This window comes from Mirounga leonina, unplaced genomic scaffold, assembly GCF_011800145.1.
Source record: "Mirounga leonina isolate KUSES-001 unplaced genomic scaffold, KU_Mleo_1.0 Mir_151, whole genome shotgun sequence".
NCBI lineage: Eukaryota > Metazoa > Chordata > Mammalia > Carnivora > Phocidae > Mirounga > Mirounga leonina.
In genome coordinates, this window is record NW_023270377.1 from 33,327,033 (window position 1) to 33,354,223 (window position 27,191).

General features: G+C 44.4%; 1 protein-coding gene across 1 annotated transcript; it reads left to right on the top strand.

The window, feature by feature from the left end:
* Positions 1-1,072: 1,072 nt before the first annotated feature.
* On the top strand, positions 1,073-27,028 carry FLACC1 (flagellum associated containing coiled-coil domains 1). The gene is made up of 13 exons (XM_035008345.1): positions 1,073-1,224; positions 1,762-1,836; positions 9,876-10,055; positions 11,282-11,375; positions 12,117-12,178; positions 13,869-13,966; positions 14,985-15,037; positions 16,906-17,005; positions 18,626-18,729; positions 22,471-22,533; positions 25,206-25,295; positions 25,428-25,537; positions 26,908-27,028. Exons 1-13 carry the CDS (start codon positions 1,112-1,114, stop codon positions 27,026-27,028), a joined length of 1,263 nt encoding a protein of 420 aa, XP_034864236.1. The 5' UTR covers positions 1,073-1,111.
* The last annotated feature ends 163 nt before the right edge of the window (positions 27,029-27,191 follow it).

Below are 27,191 nucleotides of genomic sequence, written 5' to 3' on the forward strand. Positions count from 1 at the left end.
CTAGGAGGCTCCCAAGCGCAGGAGCATCTGTCCTCATGGAGTCTGGGTGCATCACCCTCCCAATGTGAATGTGTTTGTCAACCCTGAAGCTCACCGAACCCCATACTTCTGGGAGTTTTATGGAGACTTCCTCATGGTATGATCAGTTATTAACTCCATTTCCAGGCCCTCTCCCCTCCTTGCAGGGGGCAGGGACTGAGGCTGAAAACTCTTAACTTTTTAATCATGTCTTGGTTTTTCTGGTGACCAGCCCCCATCCTGGAGCCCACCCAGAGTTGCCTCATTAGAACAACGATGCTCCTAGTGTTCTTATTCCTTGGGATTCACAAGGGTTTCCTGTGTCGGGAACTGGGGGCAGAGACCAATATATATTTTTTTCTAGTATCTCACAATCCTATACTATCATTTTAGTGGCGTTCTGGAAAATAAAGAAGATAAACAAGTGTAGTCAAGCCTCCCTGTTTATCTGATAGTTGTCTTCCGTGCGGACATTTATAATAGGGATTCTTTGGTTTTGTTTTCATGGAGCCAAGAAGGAAGAGTTTTGATCTAAATTCGGGCAGGTGAACAGGAATGAGAAACTAGGACATTCACTTGCACTGTAATTTGAGTAACAGAGTTAATTTTCTAGGAAATTCTGTGCAAGACCTACTGTAGGAACTTCTCATTTCAGTGAGAGCTAGTGTAGCCTGATGGAACAAGGGCTTGGGAGTCCAGTAGACTTGTGCTTATTTCCAGCCCTGCAACTTGCTACCTCTGTGATCATTCTGAGCCTCAGGATCTTCACCTGTAAAATTGGGATAACAATAATCGATCATTTGTTGTGCAACTGGCTCACAGTAAGCACTCAATGGAGGCAAAATTTAAATTGCTTTAGAGTCAAGTCTATGGGGTACCAAAGGGTGAGATGTTATTCTATAATCAAGACCTTACACCAGATCAACAGCTTCCAGAATCTACCATCTGTGATTTGGGCTTTTGCTGGGTCCTTCCTAATTTGTTTCTAAATGTTTTTGCTTTGACTATGAATGGTGTAACCCTCTGCTGTTACTTTCCAACTTCAGCAAGAGCCTCCTGATCTAGTGGCCAAGACCGCCTCTGACCTCCTGCCATGTACCCCAACCCTCTCATCTACTGCACCTGCTGGGACCCCTGGAACTTGGGACCACGGAAGCTAATCAAGACCCCTCGGCCACCAGCCAAGACCTCCATAGGGAAGCCCAAGTAAGGATAATAAGGATGGAGTTCGACCTGGGGACTAGGTTTCCATTTGTAGGCTCTTTTCTCTAACAATATTTCCAGTCAACTAGGCAACAAAATCCCAAGAAGATCAGAAAGCCTAGCTTTCCACAGCTTTTCCAGCCAACCTGTTGGCAGCACATCACTCTTGCCAGTCCTCCTTAGGCTCAGTGTCATTTTTTTTCGGTGTCATTTTAAATGAGGAAATCTCAGAGTGAGTGCAGCAGGGAAAGGGCGACTTCCAACCAAAGGGCCCCAGAGCCCCCCATGGGGGACGAAGAGCTTTGGGAGCTGGGGGACAAGCTATGCTGCCAACCCCAGGTCCCCTGGGAAGTGAACCTCCTCAAGTAAACCTCCTTCTGCTAGAGACTCCCCAAGACCTTCCTGACTTTAAAGATTTCAGCAGTTGGAGCATGTAGTCCAATTTTGGGTCATCATGGCCATGTACCTAATCTGGGAGTGCTAAAAGGGGTTTCTGAATTCCTAATTTTCTCTCTTCCATTATTTATTTTTCACTTTCAGGCTAACTCCTCTTCCTCCAGCTGCAAAAAAACAAAGTTGTGTTCAACCAACAACAAAACCTGTTGTTGCCCCAAAGTGAGTATTTTTACATCCATGCGGGCAGGAATTACCAGAATCCGCTGTGATTTCCCCCACACCTCAGATCCTACATGTAAATTGTGTGACCCTCTGCACCCACAGCTTTCAAAATCACAAGAAATGAGCTCTCATTTAGGATGCCCCTGAGAGCTGCTATTTCCTGCCCTAAAAGGAAACAAATATGTGATGCACATCACAGGCAAAGAGCCTTGGGGACCCTCCCTGGCATTTATAGTGGTGACTCACTTTTACTGATTACTTTTCTACGTCTACGGTTTTCTGTAGATTGCAGATCTGTTTTTACTCAAAAATTAAATTTTTATCCATATTTTGTAAACTTAGAAGTATAACTTAGTTTTAGGCCTTTGCATGAATCTTTGTATTCAATGTCTTTATTTATTTGGAAAATATTTATTGAGCCCTATTATTTTCTGGGCATTATTTCAGGTGCAAGGAAACAACAGTGAACACAGCAGAGTCTCTGCTCCTAGAGCTTACATTCTGGTGGGGAGAATAGATTTACACAAGTTCACACACCCAATGCATACACCCTACCTAGGGCTAGGTAGAAAATAACACAGGCAAAGGGAGGTGGGGATGCTGAGGGTGGGATTGTGATTTTATATAAGGAGTTCAGGGCAACCCTTGTGTAAAAGGGACAGCAGAAGCCTGCTGATATCTGGGGCTAGCACTCCTGGCAGAGGGAACAGCAGGTACAAAGGCCCTGAGTGGGAACCCGTTTGGCACATTTGGTCTTTTCCAGGAAAGCGTAGAGGCCCATGTGGCAGGAGTGGAGGGCATAAGGAGACAGTGGTGGGGAATGAGGTCAGAGAAGCAACAGAAAGGATGAACGTGGATGGCAGAATAATGGCCCCCCAAAGACATCCACATCTTAATCCCCGGAAACTGCGATTATGTTCTGTTACTCATCAAGGGGGAATTAAGGTTGCAGATGGAATGATGTTTGCTAATCAGCTGACTTTGAGATGGACAGATCACCCTGGATTATCCGGGTGGGCCCAATGTTATCACAAAGGTCCTTATGCCTGAAAGAGGAGATGTGATGTGGTCATTGGCTTTGATGGAGAAAAAAAGGCCACTAGGAACACAGGAAGCTTCTAGGAGCTGGAAAAGGCAAGGAAACAAATTTTCCTGTGGAAGCTCTGGGAGGATTATAAGCTTGTCAACACCTTGATTTTTAGCCCAGTGAGACCCATTTCGGACTTTGGCCTCTAGAACTGTAAGGTAAGGAGTTGGTTTTGTTTTAAGCCACTGAGCTTGTAGTAATTTTTTGCGGCAGCGATAGGAAGCTCATACAGTAAAGTCTGCTGGACAGTGTAAGGACTCCGGCTTTTACTTCCAAAGGGACAGTGTATTCGCTGCTAGGCCTGCCATACCAAAACAAACAAACAAAAAACACAGACTGTGTGGCTTACGCAACAGAAATTTATTTTCTCACAGTTCTAGAGGCTGGAGGTCAAAGACCAACGTGCCCACAGGGTTGGTTTCCTCTCGGGACTCTCTCCTTGGCTTGTAGATGGCCACCTACTTGCTGCCTCTTCATATGGTCTTTTCTTTGCGGGTGCTCATCCCTGGTGTCTCTCTGTGTGTCCTGACTCTCTTACAAGGACACCAGTAAGGTTGTATCAGTGCCCACCCTAAGGGCCTCATTTAACTTAATCCCCTTCTAAAGGCCTTGTTTTCAATACTGTCACATTCGAAGGTATTGGGGGTTAGGGTTGCAACATATGAAATTTTGGTGGACACAAATTTTCAGCCCATCATAGATGGGAAAACATCAGAGGATTCTGAGAAGAGTGACATGATCCAACTTGCATTTTGAAAGGACTGTTCTGGCTACTATGTCGAGAATGGACTACAGTGACCAACGGTAGAAGCAGGGAGGCCAATTACATCTTATCTGGATGTAATTCTAGGGACCCAAGCAAGAGAAGATGGTGCTTAGACCTGGTGGAGAACAGCACAGGTGGGGAGAAGTGGTTGCCTTTGAGATATATTCTGAAGGTAGAAACCGGTAGGATCTGCTAATGGGATGGGTGTTAAGTACGAGAAAAAAGCAAAAGGAGGAGTCAAGGATGACTTCAAGATTTGGAGCTGAGCAACAGGAAGGATGGAGTTGCCATTTTCTGCAACTGGGGAAGACTGCGGGAGATGCACATTTGTAGGGGTTTGAGCATAGCAAGTTCCAGATGCCTCGTACTATCCAAGTGGCAATGTCAAGTAAGCAGTTGGATATGTGGGTCTGGGAGAGAGGTCTGGGCTGCAGAAACACACTTGACAGTCATCAGCATATACGGGATACCTAGAGCCCTGGGCCCAGATGAGATCTCCAAGGCAGGGAGTGGAGCCAGAAGTAGGCAGAGGTGGGAGAACAGAGACCCAGAGCACTCCAGTGTTGAGAGGTTGGAGAGACCCCAAAAAGAAGACTGACAAGGAGTGGTCAGTGAGGTAGATGAATAATCATCTACCTGGTGTCCTGGAAGCAAAATGACAAAAATGTTCCAAGAAGGAGGGTCTAATCATCTGTGTCAGGTACTGCTGATAAGTAATTAAGATGAAGGCTGAGATGAACTATTGGATTGAATGGCCTGAAGTTCACTGGCGACAGTGAAGAGGATTGTTTCAATGGTGGAGGTGATAAAGTCTGATTAGAGGGGGACCCATTCATAGCAAGGGATCAACTGAATGGCCACGTAGGTGAGCTGGTTCCTAGTGCCTGTCTTCTGTGTGCTAGCTAGCGCTCCTGCCATGATCGCACCTGATGACCCCCATTCCTAGTCAAGCTCAAGGCCTCAGTCTCCCAGTGCCTCTTGTGGGAGCGACCTCACTCATATCCACCCTGCCCACCAATTAGCCTCTGCTAACACTGTCCTAGTCCTGCTTTGCAATATGGTGAGGGACACTTTGTGGGTACTTTTAAAATTCAAAGACCTGGTCACTGTATTTATAACTTTCCAGTGAGACCCTGCTGGGGCTCCACATCAGCCAGTCTCCAAGTCCTGCTGAGTCAGCACTGAGTGAGGCTGGGAAATGGAGCAGGGGGGGACCAGGAGGGCCTCACTCTCAGGAAGGGGCTCAGGTAGACGTTGACATGACCTACAAATGGGAACATGAAGAATCTGTTCACCGATCAACTTTTAACTTGGGCCTCCGGCCTCAAACACACATCTCTATGAATTACATCCTTTTTGCCACTCCTATAATTTTCTTGCAAACATACAATGTACTTTTTGTATTTCAAAAGTTTTAATTCTTACATGTGAACTGTAACACAGTTGTCGTAACCTTGTTTCGGCAATTTTTTTTTTATTCTTATGTTAATCCCCATACATTACATCATTAGTTTTAGATGAAGTGTTCCATGATTCATTGTTTGTGCATAACACCCAGTGCTCCATGCCGAACGTGCCCTCCTCAATACCCACCACCAGGCTAACCCATCCTCCCACCCCCCTCCCCTCTAGAACCCTGTTTGTTTTTCAGAGTCCATCGTCTCTCATGGTTCGTCTACCCCTCCGATTTCCCCCGCTTCATTCTTCCCCTCCCGCTACCTTCTTCTTCTTCTTTTTTTTTTCTTAACATATATTGCATTATTTGTTTCAGAGGTACAGATCTGAGATTCAACAGTCTTGCACAATTCACAGCGCTTACCAGAGCACGTACCCTCCCCAGTATCTATCACCCAGTCACCCCATCCCTCCCACCCCACCCCCCACTCCAGCAACCCTCAGTTGTTTTTTTTTTAATATATCAGTCGCCTTGAAAAATGGCAGTAGGCAGACTGCTCTCAATTCCTGGAAGACACAGTTAGCAAATGCTTTATCTGCAATTTTTATAGCACTTAACTTTTTGTTCTTCTATTTTCAGTATTTATGTGCCCCCCCCTTTTTTTTCTCTTCTAAAATAAAAAGAATCACATTCCATTTCTCTTGGTATGGAGCACTGGTTTGCATACATTAACCACTCATTGAATTCATTGAATGAGAAAACGTGAAGCCCTTTGACTGGCATCAATAAAGTCTCAAAATTTGGTTAGTGTAATCGGAGTAATCTGAGTAGGTTGACAAGGAAAAACAAGAGTCAAGGAAGAGTCATTCTGGACCGACCACACCTTTTACTTTTCAGACCGTGAAATACAATCCCAACAAAATAAGTGCGCATAAGCCACACTCGGACCCTTGGGGCGGTTCTGAAGTGAGTGTAATGTTGAGGAAGGTCTCTGTTTGCGCTCAAGGAGATCTACCAACAACAAAAAAAGACATAAACTCAATCCATGGTCAGCTTTTTAAAGACCCAGGCTACTCAGTGATTCCCCCACCACCATCACCCCAAGGCTTTCCTAAATTCAGAGTAAGCAAAAAAATTTGCATTGTAAAGAGTTTCCGGTTTATGGATGGGAGCATGTGGTTGATAGTTGAGTTGTATTTTAAGTGGCTTTAAATCTTTTTTTAAAAGATTTATTTATTTGAGAGAGAGAGCACACAAGCCAGGGGGAGGGGCAGAGGGAGAAGGAGAAGCAGACTCCCCACTGAGCTGGGATCCCAACATGGGACTCAATCCCAGGACCCCGAGATCATGACCTGAGCCCAAGGCAGACACTTAACCAACTGAACCACCCAGGTGTCCCTTGAAACTTAATTTTTAAAAAAGATTTATTTATTGGGGCGCCTGGGTGGCTCAGTTGGTTAAGCGACTGCCTTTGGCTCAGGTCATGATCCTGGAGTCCCAGGATCGAGTTCCGCATCAGGCTCCCTGCTCGGCAGGGAATCTGCTTCTCCCTCTGACCCTCCTCCCTCTCCTGCTCTCTCTCTCTCATTCTCTCTGTCTCAAATAAATAAAATCTTTAAAAAATAAAAAATAAAATAAATAAAATAAAAAAGATTCATTTAGAGAGAGACAGCGGGTGGGGCCAGAGAGAGAGAGAGAATCCCAAGCCGACTCCCCACTGAGCACGGAGCCTGACTCAGGGCTCCATCTCACGACCCTAAGATCATGGCTGAGCTGAAACCAAGAGTCAGATGCTTAACCAACTGAGCCACCCAGGCACCCCAGTGGTTTTAATTCTTTTAAATTTAATTCTTTTAAATTCTTTAAATTTAAATCTTTTAAATACATGTTAAGTCCCATTGTATTATCTTTTTTTAATTTAGATTTTTTTTTTTGTCAGTGAGAGAGAGGGAGCAAAAGCAGGGGGAGCAGCAGAGGGAGAGGGAGAAGCAGACTTCCCGCTGAGCAGGGAGCCCACTGCAGGACTCCATCCCAGGACCCTGGGATCATGACCTGAGACGAAGGCAGACACTTAACCGACTGAGCCACCCAGGCATCCAGTCCCATTGTATTATTAGTGTATATTGTGCATTCATGCCCATTTTTTATCACAAAGAGTAATGTATTTGCCAGTTAAAATAAAAGGTTGGTGGTCGTATCTGGAGTAGACAAATCCTTGGGCTGGTTTTCTCAAGAGAGTTTTCAATGCTTCCCTGGAGGCCCCTTTTCGGAGTGGGAGATATAGGATCAAAACCAGACTTTATTAACCCAGGTGGAACTGCCTCCACCAGGAAAAATCCTCCCAACCCCACACCCCACACCCAGCAGACTTGGGAAGAATCTCATCCTGGTAACCACTCCACGACCCTTAAAGATATTGTGTTTGATCATGGGGAAAATGGAACTCCTAAAGCAGGCTTCAGTTGTCTCTCTTCACAGCAGTTGCCTGAAGGAGGGGTGGAGGGTGGGGGTGGGGTGCGGTGGGGTGGGGGGGGTGTTTGTGTGTGTGTGTGTGTGTGTGTGTGTGTGTGTGTGTGTGTTGAGGCAGAGGGAAGAGGCCCTGGCTTCATATACCTAAGCCTAACTATTCTTGTCAGCATATCGGAAGCTTGTTACTCTTATTCCAATCTTTCAACCTTCCAGGTGAGTTCCCTTACAGCTACTCTTGATATGTGGACACCTGATATGTTCATGTTTCTGCACCTGAAAACAACAACTAATTATGACCAGGATTAACACCGGATCTCAGAATAGTAACCATTTCCTTATCCTGAATTCACTTCACTGACTGTTTCAGGTCCCACATCACCAATTTCTGGTGCAAATAAGAAAGGCTTTTGTGAAGACAATGTAAATGTCCCTCATGTGTGCATTTGAGATTATGCACCATGGGAGCCCTTTGGATTCTCACGCCAAGTCTGCTGGCTCTTATTTTAGGAGTGGTTCTAATAGGCATGATTAGTCAATTCCCCACTTTTTTACTACCTGCCTTTTGATCACAATCTGTATGCCAATGATCCCTGGACCGTTGAACATTCCCTAGTCCCTGAGTAGAACACTTTGAGAGCTGAAAGGGGCCTCAGAGATCATTCTGGTAATGTCACTTTTTACAGATGGGTGGGATCAGGGTGTAGCTTCTAAGCTTCGACCGTTTCCTTGCTCCCTGGGTGCTTTCTGAGCACGCCTTTCTCTTGCAGAGTGACAGTCGATTTAGGAAAACAAGAGGAGAGCAACACATTACCTAATGTGAGTAAAAACAGCAAGAGGGCCGGGGGACTAACATTTATTGAGTGCCTGCTGTGTGCGGGCATAGGCCTTTTACACGTACCTACCTCATTGAACCTTTGCAATGATCCTCTGAGGAGGGGCTATAATTACTGCATATAACGTAGCTGGTAAGTGGCAGAAAAACTGGAACTCAGCTCAGCCAGACCCGAGAGAGGGCGTCTAATTACCACACTCTACGGCCTTGTGTAGGGCAAGGAGAGTGTGCCAGAAACCAGGCACTGACAACCGGTCCAGGCGAGGGTCCAGCTCATGCCCACATGTCAGAATCCTGCTGCCACACTTGGGAGCCTACACATGTGGGGGGGAGGGGCATCAGGGCGCTCAAGGGGAGCAGGGCCAGGACCCTGCTGGAGAAAGAGATGGGGATTAACCCAGAAGGACCTCAATAGCTGCCAAAGAGTTTGGGCCTAATCCTTCTGGTGTCTGAGAGCCTTCACAGGTCTGACGCGGGCCCAGCACCAGGTAAGATTTACCTTCTAGAAACAAACATTATTTGATGGAATATTATTGATGCTTTTCACTACTTTCTGCTTTTATCTATTTTCTTCCCCCCCCCTAAACAAAAATCATGCAGTTCCTTAATAGTCAGGAAAAAATAATAAACAAACAAAAATGTAATTGCCCTCCAGATGGAGGGGATGATGAACTTTTGGGAAGCCAGAATGAAGGCAGAGAGGCCAGCTGGGACTGTATGGCCAAAGCCAAAGAGAAAGGTGAAGGTGGCCTCGGGCTCTGCCAGGGACAGGAGTATGGAGAGAGGAGACAAGAGAGAGGAGAGAAGAGGAAGTTGGGATACATTTAGGAGATAACAGTGACAGGGCTGGTGGGGCCTAGGGCTGTCCTGCACAACTCGAGAAGGTACAGTCTCATCTTGGTCCCCGCCAGCTGGGAACCCTGCCAGATTCCTGACTTTGATCTAGTGGGGAACAGAGGAAGAACTGACTAACATAGGTATGTTTGTTTGTTTTCATGACTGTGCTAGTCATTTTCTCATGTTATTTTGGTTTTCCTCACAAAAGTCCTTAGAGGAAGAGTTATTATCCTCTTTTCTGATGCGGAAACTGAGGCACACAGATGTTGAATAACTGTGGTTGGGGGCAGAGCCAGGATTTGAACACAGGCCTGTCTAGTTCCAAAAACTGAGCAATTTCCATGGCACCTGACTTCCTCCTGGCCTCTGGCCATGTGGAGAACGCAGATGAGATACAGGGCTTGGGGCAGAGTGCCTAATGGGGGGTCAGCAGTTAAGTTTTGCACATGTTGAGCTTGAGGGATCTTTGCGGACATCTATGAACCACTTGAGTCTTGCAACTGGATCTCAGGAGAGACATCTGAGCTGGAGGTATGAGGGTGAGTGGTATCTGGGGAAGGGCGCAGGAGAGACGTGGGCTCTGGAATCCTACCCGTCTTTTGTTTAAGATGTGAGTAGCACTCTAGTGAAAGATTTAGAGGACTCTCAGCACTCCAAGTCTGCAAGATTATCTCACCTTCCACCTTGATGCCCAGGAAGTGATAAATGTGTCACCTGGCTATCGCCTCATTCGAAATAGGGAGCAGATTTACGTCACCTTGGGAGATGAAATGTTTGATAAGAAAAAGCGGTCGAAAGCAGAGATCGTGGACAGAATCAAAATTTCCAGGTAATATCCTTGGACCTATATATCCAGCTCCTCCGAGCTATCCCCACTGGGCTTGGCCTGGCCTCAAGGAGAAGCCCCTAACTTCCATGCCCAGTCCACCGAGGCCCTGTTCTGAAGGTAGTACAAGGCCACTTCACTCCTCATCCCCGTGAGCTCCTCACCACCCCCACCTCTCTACCTGATCCCATTCGAGACAGGATGAGGGTCAAATCAGGAAGCTGATCTGGAAAATGACCGGGTGTAGTGTAGTTTGTACTAAAGGAAAGCAATTTTTCCTAGAGTGATGAACAGATGAAATATGCATAAAATAGTATAGTCTGAATTTGGAAGGTGAAAAGTAAGAGTAAAGTCAGGGTTTCTGGATGCATCTCTTTCTCATTATGCCCAAAGATCACTCAGTTCATGCTTCTGGGAGGCACAGTGTGGAAGACTCTGGCTGAGTCCCCCCCGGTGCCATCCTCTCTGTCATTCAGGCCCTACCCACTCGATCCTCCAATGCCGTAGAAAGTCAGTTCTCGCGTCTTTTTCCATTCTAACTCCTAGATCTCTCATTCATGTCTCTCCCTCCCTATCTCCTCCTACACCCTCTCTCTCGTTTCCTCGCCCTCTTGAATGGAGGACCTCATCTCTGCTGCCTCCCACACAGCACCGCCCGCTGCCCTGTCTACTCCAGCTCAACCAAATAGAGCTAAATAATTTCCAGACATCATGGAGGCTTCAGACCTGGAAACGCAGAACAATCGTTATCTATTCTGAAAGCCATGCTCTGAAATCCCCTCTTCGTCCTGTGTCTGAACAATTCCTCGTCTATGATTCACTGTCAGCCTCGATCCCATCCCCCACCTTCCCATTTCCCAATCCTCTGAATTCTTCCTCCTCCATTTCAACTGTCATTACTGAATCAAAGTCAAACCCTCACAGATTTCTGACATTTTCCTTTCTATTCAACAGGTAACCAATCCACTCCTCCACCCTACTACCCCTCCCCCCACTTCAGGCTAGCTTACCCAAAAGGGCTGGGTCTGAGGCTCAACCACCCTGCTGCCCAACTCCCTCTCCCAGACTACCCTTCCACCCTGGCCCCCAGCCCCATGATGATGCAGCCAGTGCAGAACATGGCCTGGCCCTCACCTGGCTCCCTGCCAGGGACAGTCACAGACCAGGAGGTGCCTGACTGGCACGGGATGGGAACTCTGTGGGTGATGGAAGGATGATTTGTCCTGTAGGACTGATATCATTACTGACCTCGAAGAGCAGATCTCAGAGCTGACCGTGATCATTGAGCAAATGAACAGAGACCATCAGTCTGCCCAGAAATTGGTGAGTGACCCTTGAGTTAGCTAACATCTCTGTGGGTGGGGGAAAGACGAGCGTTTTCAGATCAGCTGCTATGTTCCAGGCAAGACACCAAGCACTTTACTCGTGGGAGCTAACTCAATTTCCAGGAGCTCTTCAGGGGCCTCCAGTGTGTTCATTGCCACAAAGTCACCACACCACGGGGTGCCGGCCATTTCCCCTTGGGCTTGCTGTGGCTAGTTAAACTTCAGAGAGTGCTAAGGCTCTTCCCCATGGCAACAGTGTGGTTAATGCATCCACCGTGGTCCAAAATCTGCCCAGAAGCCTTCAGTACCCACTTCCGGTCGCTGTTAAAATTGCCAAAGCCTACTTTGGAATCTGCTGATGTCAGCTTGCGCACTCCGTGTTCCCTGGGGATTTGGGTGACACTTCCTTTAGACTTTACCATCTGTTTAATCACAGTCGCTTCTTCCCCACCTCAAGCAGGGGTGCCTGCCGGCCTGGTCTGGAGTGATAAACCTGAGCAATGCTCAAAAACAGCCTCCCCCACGCCCCACTTGCCTGTGCTTATTGAAACCCACTTGTGAAGGTCACTTTCCAGCAGTCCTGCTCTTCAGTGGCGATGTGCTCTCTGGGACTGCCGAACACAAACGGGAGGCGGCGGGGCACGGCATACCCCGTGAATGCGAAGGCTTCTCAGAAGTTGCAGCTTGCGTGGGAGTGGGGTCCTCCATCCTATATCGTTAATGCCGGCCTTGTTTCCAGCTCTCCGAGGAAATGGCTCTCCACTGTGCTGAGATGCGGGAGAACTTCGAAAACAAGAACAGGTTTGCTTTCTGGACAAGCCCGAAGGCTCCTGCTTCCCTGTGGGAGGGATGTCAGTTCACTGGGATTCCAGACGGGGCCAAATGGAGCTGGGTGGGCACAGGTGGGGGAAATGGGCAGGACGGTTTGACCTGAAGCCAACCAAACGTAGCCCGGAGAAGGTTGTTCCTGGCGTTGCACTTCCTCATCCCATCCTTTCCCTTCAATTATAATCTCCTTTTTTTTTTTTTTGGTGATTGCGGAGGAGAGCCCTTTTTTGTTCTTTATGAGAGTTCTGTGGTAAACAACTGTTGTTCTCAGCCCAGGCGCCTCCTCGCATTTCCCCTGCCTCTCTACTTCCTCCCCCTCTTTCTCTCTCTCTCTCTCTCTTTTTTTTTTTTTTTTTTTTTGTTCTGTCGTTTCTACTTTCCTTGGCTGCTCCCAGGATGTGGGCAGAATGGGAAGAAGGTATGGGAGGGGCAGCAGAGTCACAAAGACAAGGCGAGGTGCATTGTCTTGTGGGTGAGGAAACCTACAGGAGCTGCCTCAGGAGTCCTGGTGGAAAGAATTACACATGGTTGAGTCATAGCCTTGCTTTCAAAAAATAATGAGTAACTTATTTGTTTTATAATAGATTTCATTATTTTTTCAGAGCAATTTAAGGCTCATAGTAAAATAGAACATAAAGTACAAGAATTCCTGTAGACAGCCTGAGCCCACATTCCCACAAGCTGAGTAATCTTCCTGCAGCCCTGTGGTGCCTTTGTTACAGCTGATGAACCTACATGGATACATTATTATCACCCAAAGTTCGTAGTTTACATTAGGGTTCACTCTTGGTGTTGTATATTCTGTGGGTTTTGACCAATGTAAATTGACAGTGTCCACCGTTATTGGATCATACAGAGTAGTTTCACTGCCCTAAAGATCCTCTGTGCTCTGCGCATCCATCCCTCCCTCCCCAGTAGCCCCTGGCCACCACTGATCTTTTTACTGTCTCCATAGCTGTGCTTTACCCAGAATGTCATACAGCTGGGGTTGTACAGTATGTAGGCTTTGTGGACTGGCTTTGGCCACTTACTAATATGCATCTCATGTTCCTGCATGTCTTCTCTTGGCTTGGCCGCTCGGATAGCCTCTCACTTCCCTCAACTTGATCACTGCCAGCTTCTGCCTCCTGGAATGGAGGTTAAAGAGACCTTGGGCTCGGGGCACCTGGGTGGCTCTGTCAGTTAAGCGACTGACTTGCTTTCAGCTGGGGTCATGCTCTTGGGGTGGTGGGATCGAGCCCTGCACCGAGCTCTGTGCTCAATGGGGAGTCTGCTTGGGATTCTCTCTCTTCCTCTCCCACTGCTACGCCCCCCCCCCAAATAAATAAATAAATCTTTAAAATGAGAGAGAGACCTTGGGCTCTAAAATTATCCTGGATGCTAATACAGCCCACAGTTTCCCAAGAGAGCCATAAGCAAAGACTGTGCTCTTAGCAGGGAGTCATGGCCCCCACTGGCTCCATTCAAATAATGGTTGGTAAAAACGAGTCTTCTCACCTTCTTCTGGGTGAATGCCAAGAGAAACACATCAGGAAGCGAGGGCGCTGCAGGCTGCCCACAGCTTCCTGTGTGAGAGTAGGATCCGCTGAGTGTAACAGCTCAGCTCAGCTCTGGACTTCTTTTCACTGATTGATGATTGTAGCCTTTTCCCCGGGTCACACAGGGAGCTCAAAGAGGCTCACGCAGCAGAGCTCAGTCAGTTGGAGAACAACTACAAAGCATCATTGAAGGCAGAGAAGCTGGCTGCCCAAGAAAAACTAGGTACGGTCTGGACTGGGGAGAATGACCTTGGTGAAGGGCGAGAGGCTGACCATGGCGGTGGATGAGCTGTGGCTAAGCTTTCCAGATGTCCTCCTAAAGCTCAGGGAAGGGGAGTGACTGAGAATGAAACTGCAAACAGGAAAACCACGTCACCAATGTCCTTCCTACACCCAGGAGATAGATTGGCCTGTGACCAAGTGTTGGGATCTGAGCAAGTCCCTTAATCTCATTTATCCCATCTAAGAATTGAGAACAATAATACCTGCCTCCATCAGAGAGATAAGATTGTGAAAGCACTTTTTAAAATATATTTTTTAATTCTATAAATATACTATTATAATTCAGCAAGTTACCTCACCTGTGAAATGATGGTGTTTCATTATATTTTAATGGACACACTATGATTTGTATGGCCTTATAATACATTAGGGTTGTGTTGGCCATTTATCCCATTATTTATGCTACCCTCGGGAAGGGCAAAGTGTATATCCTTCAGAATTCTGAGGTTATAGACTAATCTCTACAGGGAGAAGGAGAAATTCTATAATCTTCTCTCTTTCCTTTGCCTTACATTTTTAAAAGATGGTATTTATAGCTTGCTGATTTTCCAATTTTCTAAAGAGAACATTTATCATTTTCAAAATCAATGTACACTAGGACACATTATTTTAAAAAGAGAGAAGCAGATGCATACTACAAAGTTTTACGCCTCTTTTCCCCCCAGGGATTAGTTCTCACATTTGATGTGCATCAGTATCACCTAAAAAGCCTATTATCCATAGATATTGGGCCTCTTCTCTGAGACCAAAATTCAGTAGGTTTGGCCGGGGTGGGGGGTGGGCAACACAGGCATTTGGATTTCTAATAAGCTTCCAGAGTGATTCGTAGGTACAAGACGGTTTTAACACGTAGAGGATGAGTTTGAGGTGGAAAAGGTATACATGAGAGCTCATACTTGACTTTGAAAACATGCATTTCAGAGGAATAATGATGACCCTGTTGTTTTCCTTTTGTCCAGATGAGATGGGAAAGGAATATAAGTATTTGAAGAATATGTTTCATATGTATCAGGTGAGATTCAGAGCTCCTTGGTGGATTATGAAAGTAAGAGGCAAGGCTCATTCCTGGCTGAGAACAGTGGGCTAAGTCTAGAACTCTTGCCCAGAAAATCATGTCCTGGGATTCCCAGCATCCTTGGAGCTGGGTAACACTGAGTACACCCAGGGAGAAGAGTGAACTGTGGACTGTGGTGGTTTCCACGTGTGACAAGTCAGTCTCTCAGACGCCAAAGAAGCCCATTGAAAAATATGCTTGTGATTACAAAAGTCACACCTGCTCACTGTTTTTTAGAAAATGGAAATACAAAAACCAACTACAACAACAACAACAAAAAAGAAAGAATAATCACCACCCCAAGACAAGCACTCTTAGTGTTTGTACTTGGTAACATCTTTGATTTTAGTGGAGTGCTGGGTCAAAAGGGATAAACATTTCAAAGGCTTTTGATACATTTGGCCAAATTACCATCCAAAAAACTCTATCACTGCACCCCCCACAAGCAGAGCATGGGGTGCTCTGGCCATCTCAGAATATAACTCCTTCATTTAAATTGGTTAATCTGATGGAGCTGCAGGGAAGCAGGCCATGATTTCTTCCTAGGAGGGTGAGAGAGTGGAGAGGAGAGGAATGGACAGGACAGGCTGAGGCAGCAAACCCCCATCCTATTGTGACCAGCTGGTCATGGTTTGCCTGGGACTTTCCAGATTTTAGCATTGAATGATCAGAGACCCACACAAGTTAGTTTCAAACAACAAGGACAGTTAACCACCATATAAAAGGAGAAAACCAAGTTAAGTACCAGCACCACCTCTGAAATTCTGTTTACCACAATTTCACTTTTGAGCTTCTATCTAAAACTTGTTTTTCAAGATGTATCTTGATACAGTCAGGGAAGACATCATAGAGCAAAGCCTAAGAGAAGCATCAGGTGGATGCCCCAATTTCCTAGGTAGGCCTTAACGTTTGCTTCAGTCTGGACCTCTCCAGAGAGTTTGACCTCTATCTGCCCACCAGTCTTGCAAATGATGAGAGAGAACCTTTATCTAAATGGCCACAAGCAATTACAAATGAGCTCTGATGCCTGGCCCCAGTGTGAATTGTACTGCTAACCTGGAAAAAAGGGGGTCAGGGTCCTGAGACCTTACTGGCAGCATCCAGGTTCTAGGCCTTCTTCCTCCTGACGTCCCACTCCCACGAAGTCTGAGCCAACCAAAAGGACTGGCATCGGGTTAGGCTTATTTAACCTCAACCACAAAGGAAGCTAGATTTGCTGAGGAAAAATAAACACACTCTGAAAAACATGCCATTGTTTTCTAAGTGTTCAAATTAACTACTAGGCATTTCCCTTGTTTCTCCATGGGCTAGTGATGAGTGATTGATGATTCAGGGAGCTGACATGTGAATCTTCAACAGGAGAATCCTACCTGTCCTCAAAGAAAACCCAGTTCCAGTGGGACAAACACCAGGCAGAGCCTGCCCTTGACTTTGAGGGTTCTGCAGGCTCGCAGGTGGCCTGGGCTAGAATTTGCTGCCACCAGCCACCCACAGAGGGACTCCTAGAAAGCATTCCAGGTGAGGGAAGCTGCAAAGGGCCCCATGCTGTGCCTGGAGCTGGTGTGCAGCCTTTTTCAGGACCCTTTTCGGGCGCCTGGGTGGCTCAGTCGGTTAAGCGACTGCCTTCGGCTCACGTCATGATGCTGGAGTCCCGGGATCGAGTCCCACATCGGGCTCCCTGCTCGGCAGGGAGTCTGCTTCTTCCTCGGACCCTATCCCCTCTCAGGTGTTCTCTCTCTCTCATTCTCTCTCTCTCTCAAATAAATAAATAAAATCTTAAAAAAAAAAAGGACCCTTTTCTTCATGGTGCCTTTGTGCCTCCACAGGACAGCATTTATGATGAAATGGAGGACAAGTGGTCGAAGAAGAAGGCAGAATGGGAAAAGGAGGAGAAGTTGGAGTGGGAAAAGATCCTGCTACAGCAAAGTGAGTACAGAAATTTCTGTCTTTTTGATGGCACGTGCACCGAAAAAACCTGCCATTAAGTTTGGTCTCAACTAGAAAGGCAGCCTTGGATCCACTAAGGGTGACGGCCACATGGCTGGACTCCTGAATCAGAGGTGCATGGAGTTTTCAAGAAGGTGACAACCAGGATGGAGTCTTTATAAAGTTCAGCCACTTGAGGGTCTAAGCCTGTACCTTCCAAAGCTCACTCTCCAAGTTTGGCCATCACGGGCTGGAGCAAGCTCTAGGACAACTGTAGGAGTGCTGACTTGTTACATGGATACAAGTGACCCCAAAGTTCCAGAAAAGATGTTCTTGAATTAGAGTTTCAAATATTCATTTGTTGGGGGAGGGACAGCACAATCGATTATACTGAGAGCCTCTGGATTCCCACATCCTCCACCCCAAAAAGGATCTCAATCTTTGAGATACAATTGACATATAACATTGCATATGTTTAAAATGTACAACATGTTGATTTGATCCATTTATATATTACTTTATATTTTTAATATTTCCAACACCTAGCACAGAGTTTGGATCATAGAAAGTGATTTATAGATGAGCCTTCTACCCACACTGAGCATCTTCATAAATGGAAAAAGGAGAGACGAATTTACAGAGACTCTGCTCCCTGACCTAGAGGACAGGTTGAGGTAGGAGTAGGGCCTCTACAAACCTGTACCGCATCCTGCCTCAACCCAATTCGTATCAGATTTGTTTGATTTCAACAAATTACTCATTTAAATGCAGAAACCCCCTGGGGATGTTGATCCTCAAGGCCATTCCCACCCCACTGGGGACTCTGACTGCCAGAGGCAGCAGGAAGACCCTGGCATTAAGCTGAGGGAAGGAATGCGGAGCTGCACCTATTTGAGGCTTTAGCTAGGACCCTGGTGTAGCATGACCCTGTCTTCTTCCAGACTTCTAGCTACCCACACTATACTCATTCCATGTTGTCAAAATCTAAGTTAAGATGTTCACTCAGTTTTGAAAAAGCAGATTTTAGCTGTGCACAGCGTAGCTCAGCCCAGACCCATCCTGTGAGCCTAGAGGTTGCCTCCCTATCCATCCCCAGCACCATGAGGCTGCAGAAGAAATGTGTGTCAGCCCCTTACCCCTTCCTTCTACCCCCTACTAACCCCTGTTTGGTATTGGGCCTCTGTTGGCAGGCTCCCCTGCGCCAGAAACAGTTTAAGCCTATCTCTACCCCAGGGCTAAGTACAGAATAAATATTTATGCTGGAGGCATCACATTAGCCAAGAGCTGTATTTTAAGGTAAGGATATCGAAGAAAGCATACTGGTTACTTTGGCGGTGAGAATGGACAAAATAATAAGCAAGAGATCTAAAATAAATTACACATACACAGAAAAATCAGAGACATTGGGGTAAGTCCCATATGACTGACATCCCTGAAAACCACCGCCATGTTCACCTGACTCTCACACTCCAGGTAAACATCAGAAGCCGAACGCCAGGCTGAAAGGACCTTGAGTTTGACCCAGTCTGGAATTTCTATTATCTTCAAACATTTGGAGTTTCCTTCGCATCTGCTTTCCCCACATTTCCTCATACGTGTAATTTCTTCTCACCTCCACAGAACATAAAATGACAAAAAAGTTTGAGTTAGAGTCAATAGAAGAAAAGAAGAAAATAAATGATTCCTACAGTGCCGTCTTTGAGAACTTCATTCGAGAGAAGGAGGTAACTTAGGCCCCATGCACGTGAGGGGTTGAAGGTGCAGCCTTGCTGAGACATCCCGGTCCCAGGGGTGTCTCTGTAATTAGGCGAGCTTTTTGTCTTTGTGGGCATATTCCTCCTTTTCCAGCTTCCCTGGAAATGTATCCAAGTGGACTGGCAGTCTTGCTGTCTTTATCTAGACGGTCTTACCACAGGGTTATGGTGGAATGAAAATTTGAATTAAAGGGGAATAATAGAACGCTAAACACATACAGAACCCGAAATTCCCTATTTTGCCAAAACCCCAGGCTCTGAATGTTCCTCCTCATCCTTGACTGGAGCTGAAGAGAAAGGGCAGTGGAGCAAACTAAACTAAGCAAGTTTGGTCATGTATAGCTCTGAGTAAGTAAGAGGAGCTACCTCAAAGTTAGAGGGGGTGAGGGTGAGCTACTCCTGTTCATCACTCCCCCACCACCTTGATCCTGCTACAGGTCTCAGACATATGGGCATTTCCTAAACAAACCTGCATTAGCAAGCAGGCCCCAAGTGGTTATACCACCAGCTCTCTGAGCTTTTACGTCCACGAAAGATTCATCAGAGGTATCTACAAAGGCCTGACAGGGATAGGATTCTGCAACTCCTGGAGTCAGCCTCAGGCAGCCAGGGCACCTCCTAAGCAGCATAGGACTATCTAAGAGTCAAGTCTTAGACATCATTCCTGAGTGCACAGCCTACAGGTTTTGTTAGATTCCTGTACTCTTTTCCTGCAAAGTGGACTGTGCCTCTAAAATACTGTCTACCTTGAATATTCCATTTTTAAGAGCCCATTTCCAATCAATCATGCTAATTAAAAGACCACTAATTTCACCAATCAAATCCCATTTCTGGCATTCACTATAACTGAGCAAGACAGTAATGAGGATATGGGGCATGTATGCAGTGTGGCTAGCGCTTCTGGGGTCTGGAGGGCTCAGACATCTGAATAAGAAGGAGCAATTCCTCTAATGGGGAGAGATTTGATCATCCGCATGCATCCTTTCCTCTCTCCTATTTTCTCTCCGGCGACGCTGACTATAAATCTGTAAATGCTGCTCTGTGTCTCACTCTCTTTCTCATGAAAGCATAGTTTACAATTAAGAAAATGCACAGATCGTAAGTATACAGTTTGATGAGTTTTGACAAATGTACGTATCCATGTAAGTAAAACCCAAGTAAAGATCTAGAGCATTTTATCAACCCAGAAATCACTCCTGTATTCCTTCCCAGTTAAACCCTCTCTCCCTCAAAACTTGCCCCAAGACAGCCACTATTTTGATTCCTACCACCATAGATTAGTTTTGGGGTTTTTTTTAAGATTTTATTTGTTTATTTGACAGAGAGAGAGAGACAGCGAGAGAGGGAACACGAGCAGGGGGAGTGGCAGAGGGAGAAGCAGGCTTCCCAGACAAGCAGGAGCCCGATGCGGGGCTCCATCCCAGGACCCTGGGATCATGACCTGAGCGGAAGGCAGACGCTTAACGACTCAGCCACCCAGGCGCCCCCCACCACAGATTAGTTTTACCTGTTTTTAAGCTTCATATAAATGGAATCATGCAGTATATGCTCTTTTGTATACAGCTTCTTTTTCCTCAACACAATGTCTGTGAAATTTATCCATTTGTTGTTTATATCAGTAATTTCTTACTTTTTATTGCCCATTAGCATCCCTTTGTAGGAATATCCCACAATGTGTTTACCATTTTCCTGTTTTTGGAGGTTTAGGTTGTTTCCATTTGTTGTCCTCCCTATTTTATAAAGGTTTTGTAAACACCCTTGTACAAGTATTTCTGTGGACACAATTTTTCATTTCCTTTGGGTGTATACCTAGCAGTGTTATTATTGGTTTCTAGGGTAGTTATAGTTTAACTTTATAAGAAATTGCCAAGCCAGGGCACCTGGGTGGCTCAGATGGTTAAGCATCTGCCTTCAGCTCAGGTCATGATCCCAGAGTCCTGGGATTGAGCCCCGCATCCCATCCGCTCCCTGCTCAGCGTGGAGTCTGCTTCTCCCTCTCCCTCTGCCTCTCCCCCTGCTCATGCTCTCTTTCTCTATATCTGTCTCAAATGAATAAATAAAATCTTTTAAAAAAAAAAAAGAAAGAAATTGCCAAGGCACTTTCCACAGTAGCTGTGCCATTTTACTCTTGCGTCTTAAACATGAGAATTCCAGTTGCTCCACATCATCAGCAACTAGTATTGGCATCCTTTTTTTTTTTTTAAAGATTTTATTTATTTATTTGAGAGAGAGAGAGAATGAGAGAGAGCACATGAGAGGGGGGAGGGTCAGAGGCAGAAGCAGGCTCCCCGCCGAGCAGGGAGCCCGATGCGGGACTCGATCCAGGGACTCCAGGATCATGACCTGAGCCGAAGGCAGTCGCTTAACCAACTGAGCCACCCAGGCGCCCTTTTTTTTTTTTTTTTATTAAGTGGCATCCTTTTTATTTTGACCCTTCCAATGGGTATAAAGTGATATTCCATTATAGTTTTAGTTTCCCTGGTGACTAATTATGTTGGGCAATTTTTTATATGCTTATCAGACAATTTATATGTCTTCTTTTGTGAGATGCTGGTTCAAGTCTTTTGCCATTTGAAAAAACTTAGATTGTTTATCTTTTATTATAGATACGTAGGAGTACTTTATGTAACGTGGATACAAGTTCCTTGTTAGGTACATGTGTCACGAACACAGTCTCCTAGCCTGTAGTTCGCCTCTTCATTTTGCTCATGTTATCTTTTGATGTGCAGAAGTTTTTTATTTTGATGAAAGCCAAATTATTAATTTTTTCCTTTTTACAGGAAAGTTACAGCTTTTTGTGTCCTTTCTATGAAATTGTTGCCTAGTCCAGGAATACAAAGATCTTCTATTTTATTTATTTTTATATTTTTTGAAGATCTTCTATTCTAAAAAAAAGCTTTATAATTTTAGTTTTTATGATTCTATGATCCATTTTGTTTTGTTTTGTTTTTAAAGATTTTATTTATTTATTTATTTATTTATTTATTTATTTGAGAGAGAGAGAGTGTCCATGAGTAGAGGGAGGGGTAGAGGGAGGAGGAGAAGCAGGCTCCTTGCTGAGCAAGGAGCCCAACGCAGAGCTCGATCCCAAGACCCTGGGATCATAACCTGAGCCGAAGGCAGACGCTTAACCGACTGAGCCACCCAGGCACCCCTCTATGATCCATTTTGAATAATTTTTATGTATGGAGTGAGGTAGAGGTCATAGGCCATTTTTTTCTGTATAGATATCTAGTTGTTCCATTCTATTCCATTGAACTCTTTGTCCATACCTAGGTCAAGACAACCATTGTCTCAGTTACTATAGTTTGAAATCAGGGAGTAAAAATCCAGTTTTGCTCTTGTTTTTCAAGGTTATTTTGGCTCTTCTATATCACTTACATTTCTATATAAATTTCAGAATTAGTTTGTCAAGAAAGTATTCTGACTGGGATTGTACTGAATATAAAGATCAATCTGTGGCAGAACAGAATATTCAACAATGTTAACAATATTCAACAATAGTAACCCTACCAAGGTTGCACATAAGTAAGATTTTCAAAATTTAACTTCAACATGTCATGTCATTAGTTTATAATGTGTGCTTCATTATACCAATATCTAAACTTTGGTGAATATGATATTCCAGAATCCTATTCTGGCTTTCTTAATTCTCTGAAAGAAGTACTAGAAACCCCAGTGCTGACCCTTTCCAAATAAAATTATTTTTAGGAGCTACTGAAACAACATGAAAAGGATACCTTACAATTAGAGGAGCTAAGAAAGACCAAACAGGTAAGTTTTTTCATTTTTCCTGTGGAATTAGCATCTTACAAATGCATCAATAAAATTATGTACTCCCAAAAAATGGAATCTATGATAATTTTCCAAAACCAAAAAAAAGGGTGGGGGAGGCCCTAAAGCTGAGTTTGCTGGATTCAACAGGTCAAAAAGAACTTTAGAACTATAATACAAAGTCATCTGTAAAACAAAGCCTTTAGCATCTTTTTAGAGCGATTTGAAGAAATATATAAGCAATATGCTTGTGATCTTCAGTGTCAAATGCCTTCCATTTCTAGTAAGTCTCAAACCACAAGAGTCTTGACTTCTGAAATACCAAATTCTTCCTTTAAGCTCTAAAAATTACAATACTGCCCCTGGGAACTCTAACTCCAAGCCTCTCCTTAAGATTCTGAGTGTGCCTCATGTCCAACAGTTTCTTCAAAGAATTCTGTTCTTCTGGGACAAATTATGGCACTTCCATGTGGGAGACACCTGAAGGGAAACTGTTCAAACCCATGGTTTTCTTTCACAGAGAATTTAACTTGGATCCAGAATGGACATGTTTGGGAAAAGACTAGCCGTTATAAAATCGTGGAATGATATCTTAGAGATTAGGCAAGGCTTCATCGTTGTTCGGTAAACAGACCTCAGTGTCCTGCATGGTAGAGGGATAGGTCAAAACAAGGAACAAGGAAGACCCAGTGTATTATAATAACTGCTTTATTGAGCTTGTCTTCTAATTCTACCATTCCTTTCTGGATCTGTTTCTATTAATTGACTTTGCTCCTCATTTGTGGCCATATTTTCCCACTTATTTGCATGCCTGGTAATTTTTTATTGGACAACCACCATTGTGAAGTTCAACTTTTTGGGTGCTGAATATCTTTGTATTCCTTTAAATATAGTTGTACTTTGTTCTGGGATGCCATTAAGTTACTTAGAAACAGTTTGATATTTTCAAGCCTTACCTTTAAGCTTTGTTAGGCAGAATTAAAGCAGTCTTTGGTCTAAGGCTAATCCCCCCCCCACACACAGAGATAATACCCTTTTGAGTAGTCTACCCAATACTCTGTGTACTCTGGCTTGTGGGAATATAACTATTCACAGTCCTGTGTTGACCCTGAGGATTGTTCTACCTGCTCCATGCTCATGGTTCTTTCCCCCATCCTCATCTCCTTCTACATCTTCCCCTCCTCCATCATGCTACCCCAGTGGCACTGGACCCCTTGCTGTTTCTTTAACACACCAGGATCCTCTACTTTGAGGTTTTTGCAGTTGACATTCTGTCTTCCTAGGAAGTTGTTTCCCAGATATCCACATGACTAACTTCCTTACCTCTTTCTGGTCTTTGCTTAGATGCCACTTCTGAGGGGCCACTCTATTTAAAGGCTTAACAACCCACCCAACACTTCCTTTTCCCTGTTTTATTTTTCTATACAGATTTATAATTGTCTAACCTGATAAACTCAATGAAGGCAGAGATTTTTGTCTGTTTTCTCTACCACTAATCTCCAGTTTCTAGAACATGCCTGGCACATCAAGACATTCAGTGACTACCAATTGATTTTTTGAGTGAATAAGTGAATAAAAGAATGCTAAGTGAGTTGGTACAGTGCTTTGTACAATGTGGTTGCAGTAAGTGCTGGTACCTCTCTAGTCTATACATCTTGGGAGGATGCTTATCCCATGGGAAGAGCTCTGAGGACATGTAGGAGTTAAACGGAGCTGACACCTGAAAGCAGAGACCCATCTGGTTCATTCTTATAGTCTCTTCAGCATCTATCTAATGTAAATTCCACATTTGTCCCTTCCCTGCACTTACACTGCATCTTCTATCTTATCCTTGGTTTGTTTTAAATTTATTATTGTAATTATTTTATTAACTTTTATTTAATTTTTTCCATCCCCCTCACTAGAATGTACATCCATAAGAGTAGGAATTATATTTTTCTTGTTCATCATAATACTCCTGGTGCCTACAACAGGAGGGGTTTTTTTTTCCTAATTAAAAGACTGGGTTTTTTTTAGAGCAATGTTAGGTTTACTGAAAAATTAAGCAGAAAGTGCAGGGATTCCTCATATCCTCCCCCAACGCAAACATACAGTTTTCTCTATTATTAACGTCTTACATTGGTGTGGTACTTTTGCTACAGTTGATGAACCATTATTGATACATCCCTTTTAACTAAAGTCCATAGTTTACCTTAGGGTTCACCCTTTGTGTTATACATTCTATAGGTTTTATCGAATGCATCAAATGCAGCATGCCATGTACCACTGCAATATCATACAGAGTAGTTTCTTTGCCTAAATGTTCTCTGTCCTCCACCTATTTATCCCTTGCTTCCCTTCCCAGCCCCTGGCAATCACTCCTCTTTTTACTGTCTCTGTAGTTTTGCCTTTTCCAATAATAAGTATTTGTTTAATGAATGAGTGATTGGTAGCTATTGTGACAACCCATGCAAGCCCCAGTGAGGGCTGGATCTGAGACAGTGATAGTGAGTCTGCAGAGGGGAGTATAGATGGGCAAGACATACAAGAGGTAGAATTAACAGGGTGAAGTGACTGAACAGTGTAAAGAGTTGCTAAAGTTGATGCTTCACCTTCTAGTCCAGGTGCCCTGCAGAAGAGAATAAATGGGTAGATATTGTCATGTTGTCCTGAAACAGTTTCTTCTTACACAGGTCATGGAGGAAGAGTTGAATACACAAGCTGTTATCCTAGAAACACTTAACACAACCCTCTACCAAACCCAGATGGAACTTCAGAGAGAGGCAAGTCCTGGCTGGAGTGGGGATGGGAGTTGTGCAGAGGAATCCAGGTCTCTGGGCAGCTCTACCATATAGCTCTGCTCTGGGTGACTCTGGTTTGGGAAAGATGGGTATTAAAATTTATATGTCCTTCAGAAAGCTACTGTGGGAAATCTGGAGAAAATGTTCCAGATCAAGCTTGCTGAAGCTGAAGAAAATTTTAAATATACCATACAGCTTCTGACAGAAGAAAACATTCATCTAAGGTATGAAGGACACTGCTCAAAAAGATATGGCTGAGTTATCCTTAGAAAGTGGGAGGGAGTTTGGGTGAGGAATAGATGAAGATGAACCCAGGTATTTCCTGATAAGGTCAAGGCACAGGGACTTTCAGGAGGGAGATACTCACTCAGAGCCAGGCCACAGAAATCACCTGCGAAGGTCAGACATTTCATCTGAAGTGGTGTCGGGAATGTGTCTAGACTCCTCTCTCTTACCCACGTCTTAGTTTTAACGTAAAACGGCACATGAAATTTATCTGAGGGTCTCTGAGTTTATTCAGTTCTGTGTATATATTTTAAATCCCTAAAGTCCTCTGCCCTTCACCTATTCATGCTTGGCTTCCCCTCCCAACTCCTGGCAATTACTGATCTTTTCAGTGTCTCTGTAGTCTTGCCTTTTCCAGAATGTCATATGCTTGGAATCCATAGTAGATATATAATAAATACTTGTTGAATGAATGATTGGAAACTGTCATAACACATGTGAGCTCCGAGTTTTTACCGTGTCCCCTGAGAGTTTAGGGGTTTAGGTGTCAGTGCTTTACACTTAGATACAGCTGCATTTATTTCCTGTGGAAATCAACTTTAGGTCAGAAATTATACTGTTACCTGAAGATGCATTTTAAATCACTGAGATAAATTTTGGTCAATATTTTAATAAAGGCAAGTGATTCATTGCATTGATTTGGTGGTATAGGAGAGTAAAGCTTTTCCCTTCTTCCCTTGTAGGTTGTTTGGTCTAATAGTTAAATTGACATGAGACAGATTAACAGGAGAAAAACAAATTAAATTTTGAATGTACAGGAGCACATAAAAATATGAGACTCAAAGAAGTGACCAAAGTGGGCAGCTTTTATACCTTTTAGACAAAAAGACAATCTGTAAAGAATTGACAAGACAAAGGAGTTTGGGCTCGGGGTGGTAAATGAGTGAGGAAGTAACAGGTCTGTTTATACAGCCTCCTTGGCCCTAAATTCCCTGTTTCTGGTGAGAAGCATGTCTCTTTACCTTCTTGTGTAGGGCGGGTAATTTTATTTCCTGCTTTCAGGGGGACAAAGGAGGGTCAGAGTATCTTTCTTGTACTGGCTGTTGGCTTAAGTAACTTTAATTCAAACTAATCAATATGCAAGGTAGCGTATTTTGGGATGGCATACTCTGTTTCCCCTCAGAAGAATATTCCTCATCTGGGAATTTGGTAACATAAATATCATATCTCACTAAATTCAAAACCACTGCAAGTAATGTGTGCGACTTCCCCCAGTGAAGGAATGAAACCATGTTTCTCTCCCCCCAGATATCGTAGAGGCCCTTCTACCCATTGAGTCTATAGTGATACATCTTCTCTTTCTTTATAGGCAAAAAATAATTGCCAAGAATGAAGAAATTTATGAAGAACGATCTGGGAAGTCAACCTCTATTTATGAGGATGATTCTGACACTTTAGAAGATGACAGCAATGAAAAACAAGAATTGTGAGCAGAAAAGTTGTTCTCCAGTACAGAAGATGGTAGGAACACCATCTCTGTAGACTTTGAGAACTCTGGTGAGGTTTACTTGAGAAGTGTGTATTATGAGTTTAGTTCCTGGGTTGCCTTGGTTCTACTTTTGTCTTTTCACAGTTTGCTTTCTTCTAAGTGGT

What these genes read in the sequence shown, in the direction of transcription:
- FLACC1 (XM_035008345.1), top strand. Translation starts at nt 1,112, where the DNA reads ATGTACCCCAACCCTCTCATCTACTGCACCTGCTGGGACCCCTGGAAC. An exon ending in GACAGAATCAAAATTTCCAG is followed by an intron (nt 10,056 to 11,281) that starts GTAATATCCTTG and finishes TTTGTCCTGTAG; the next exon opens with GACTGATATCATTACTGACC. An exon ending in ACTTCATTCGAGAGAAGGAG is followed by an intron (nt 18,730 to 22,470) that starts GTAACTTAGGCC and finishes AATTATTTTTAG; the next exon opens with GAGCTACTGAAACAACATGA.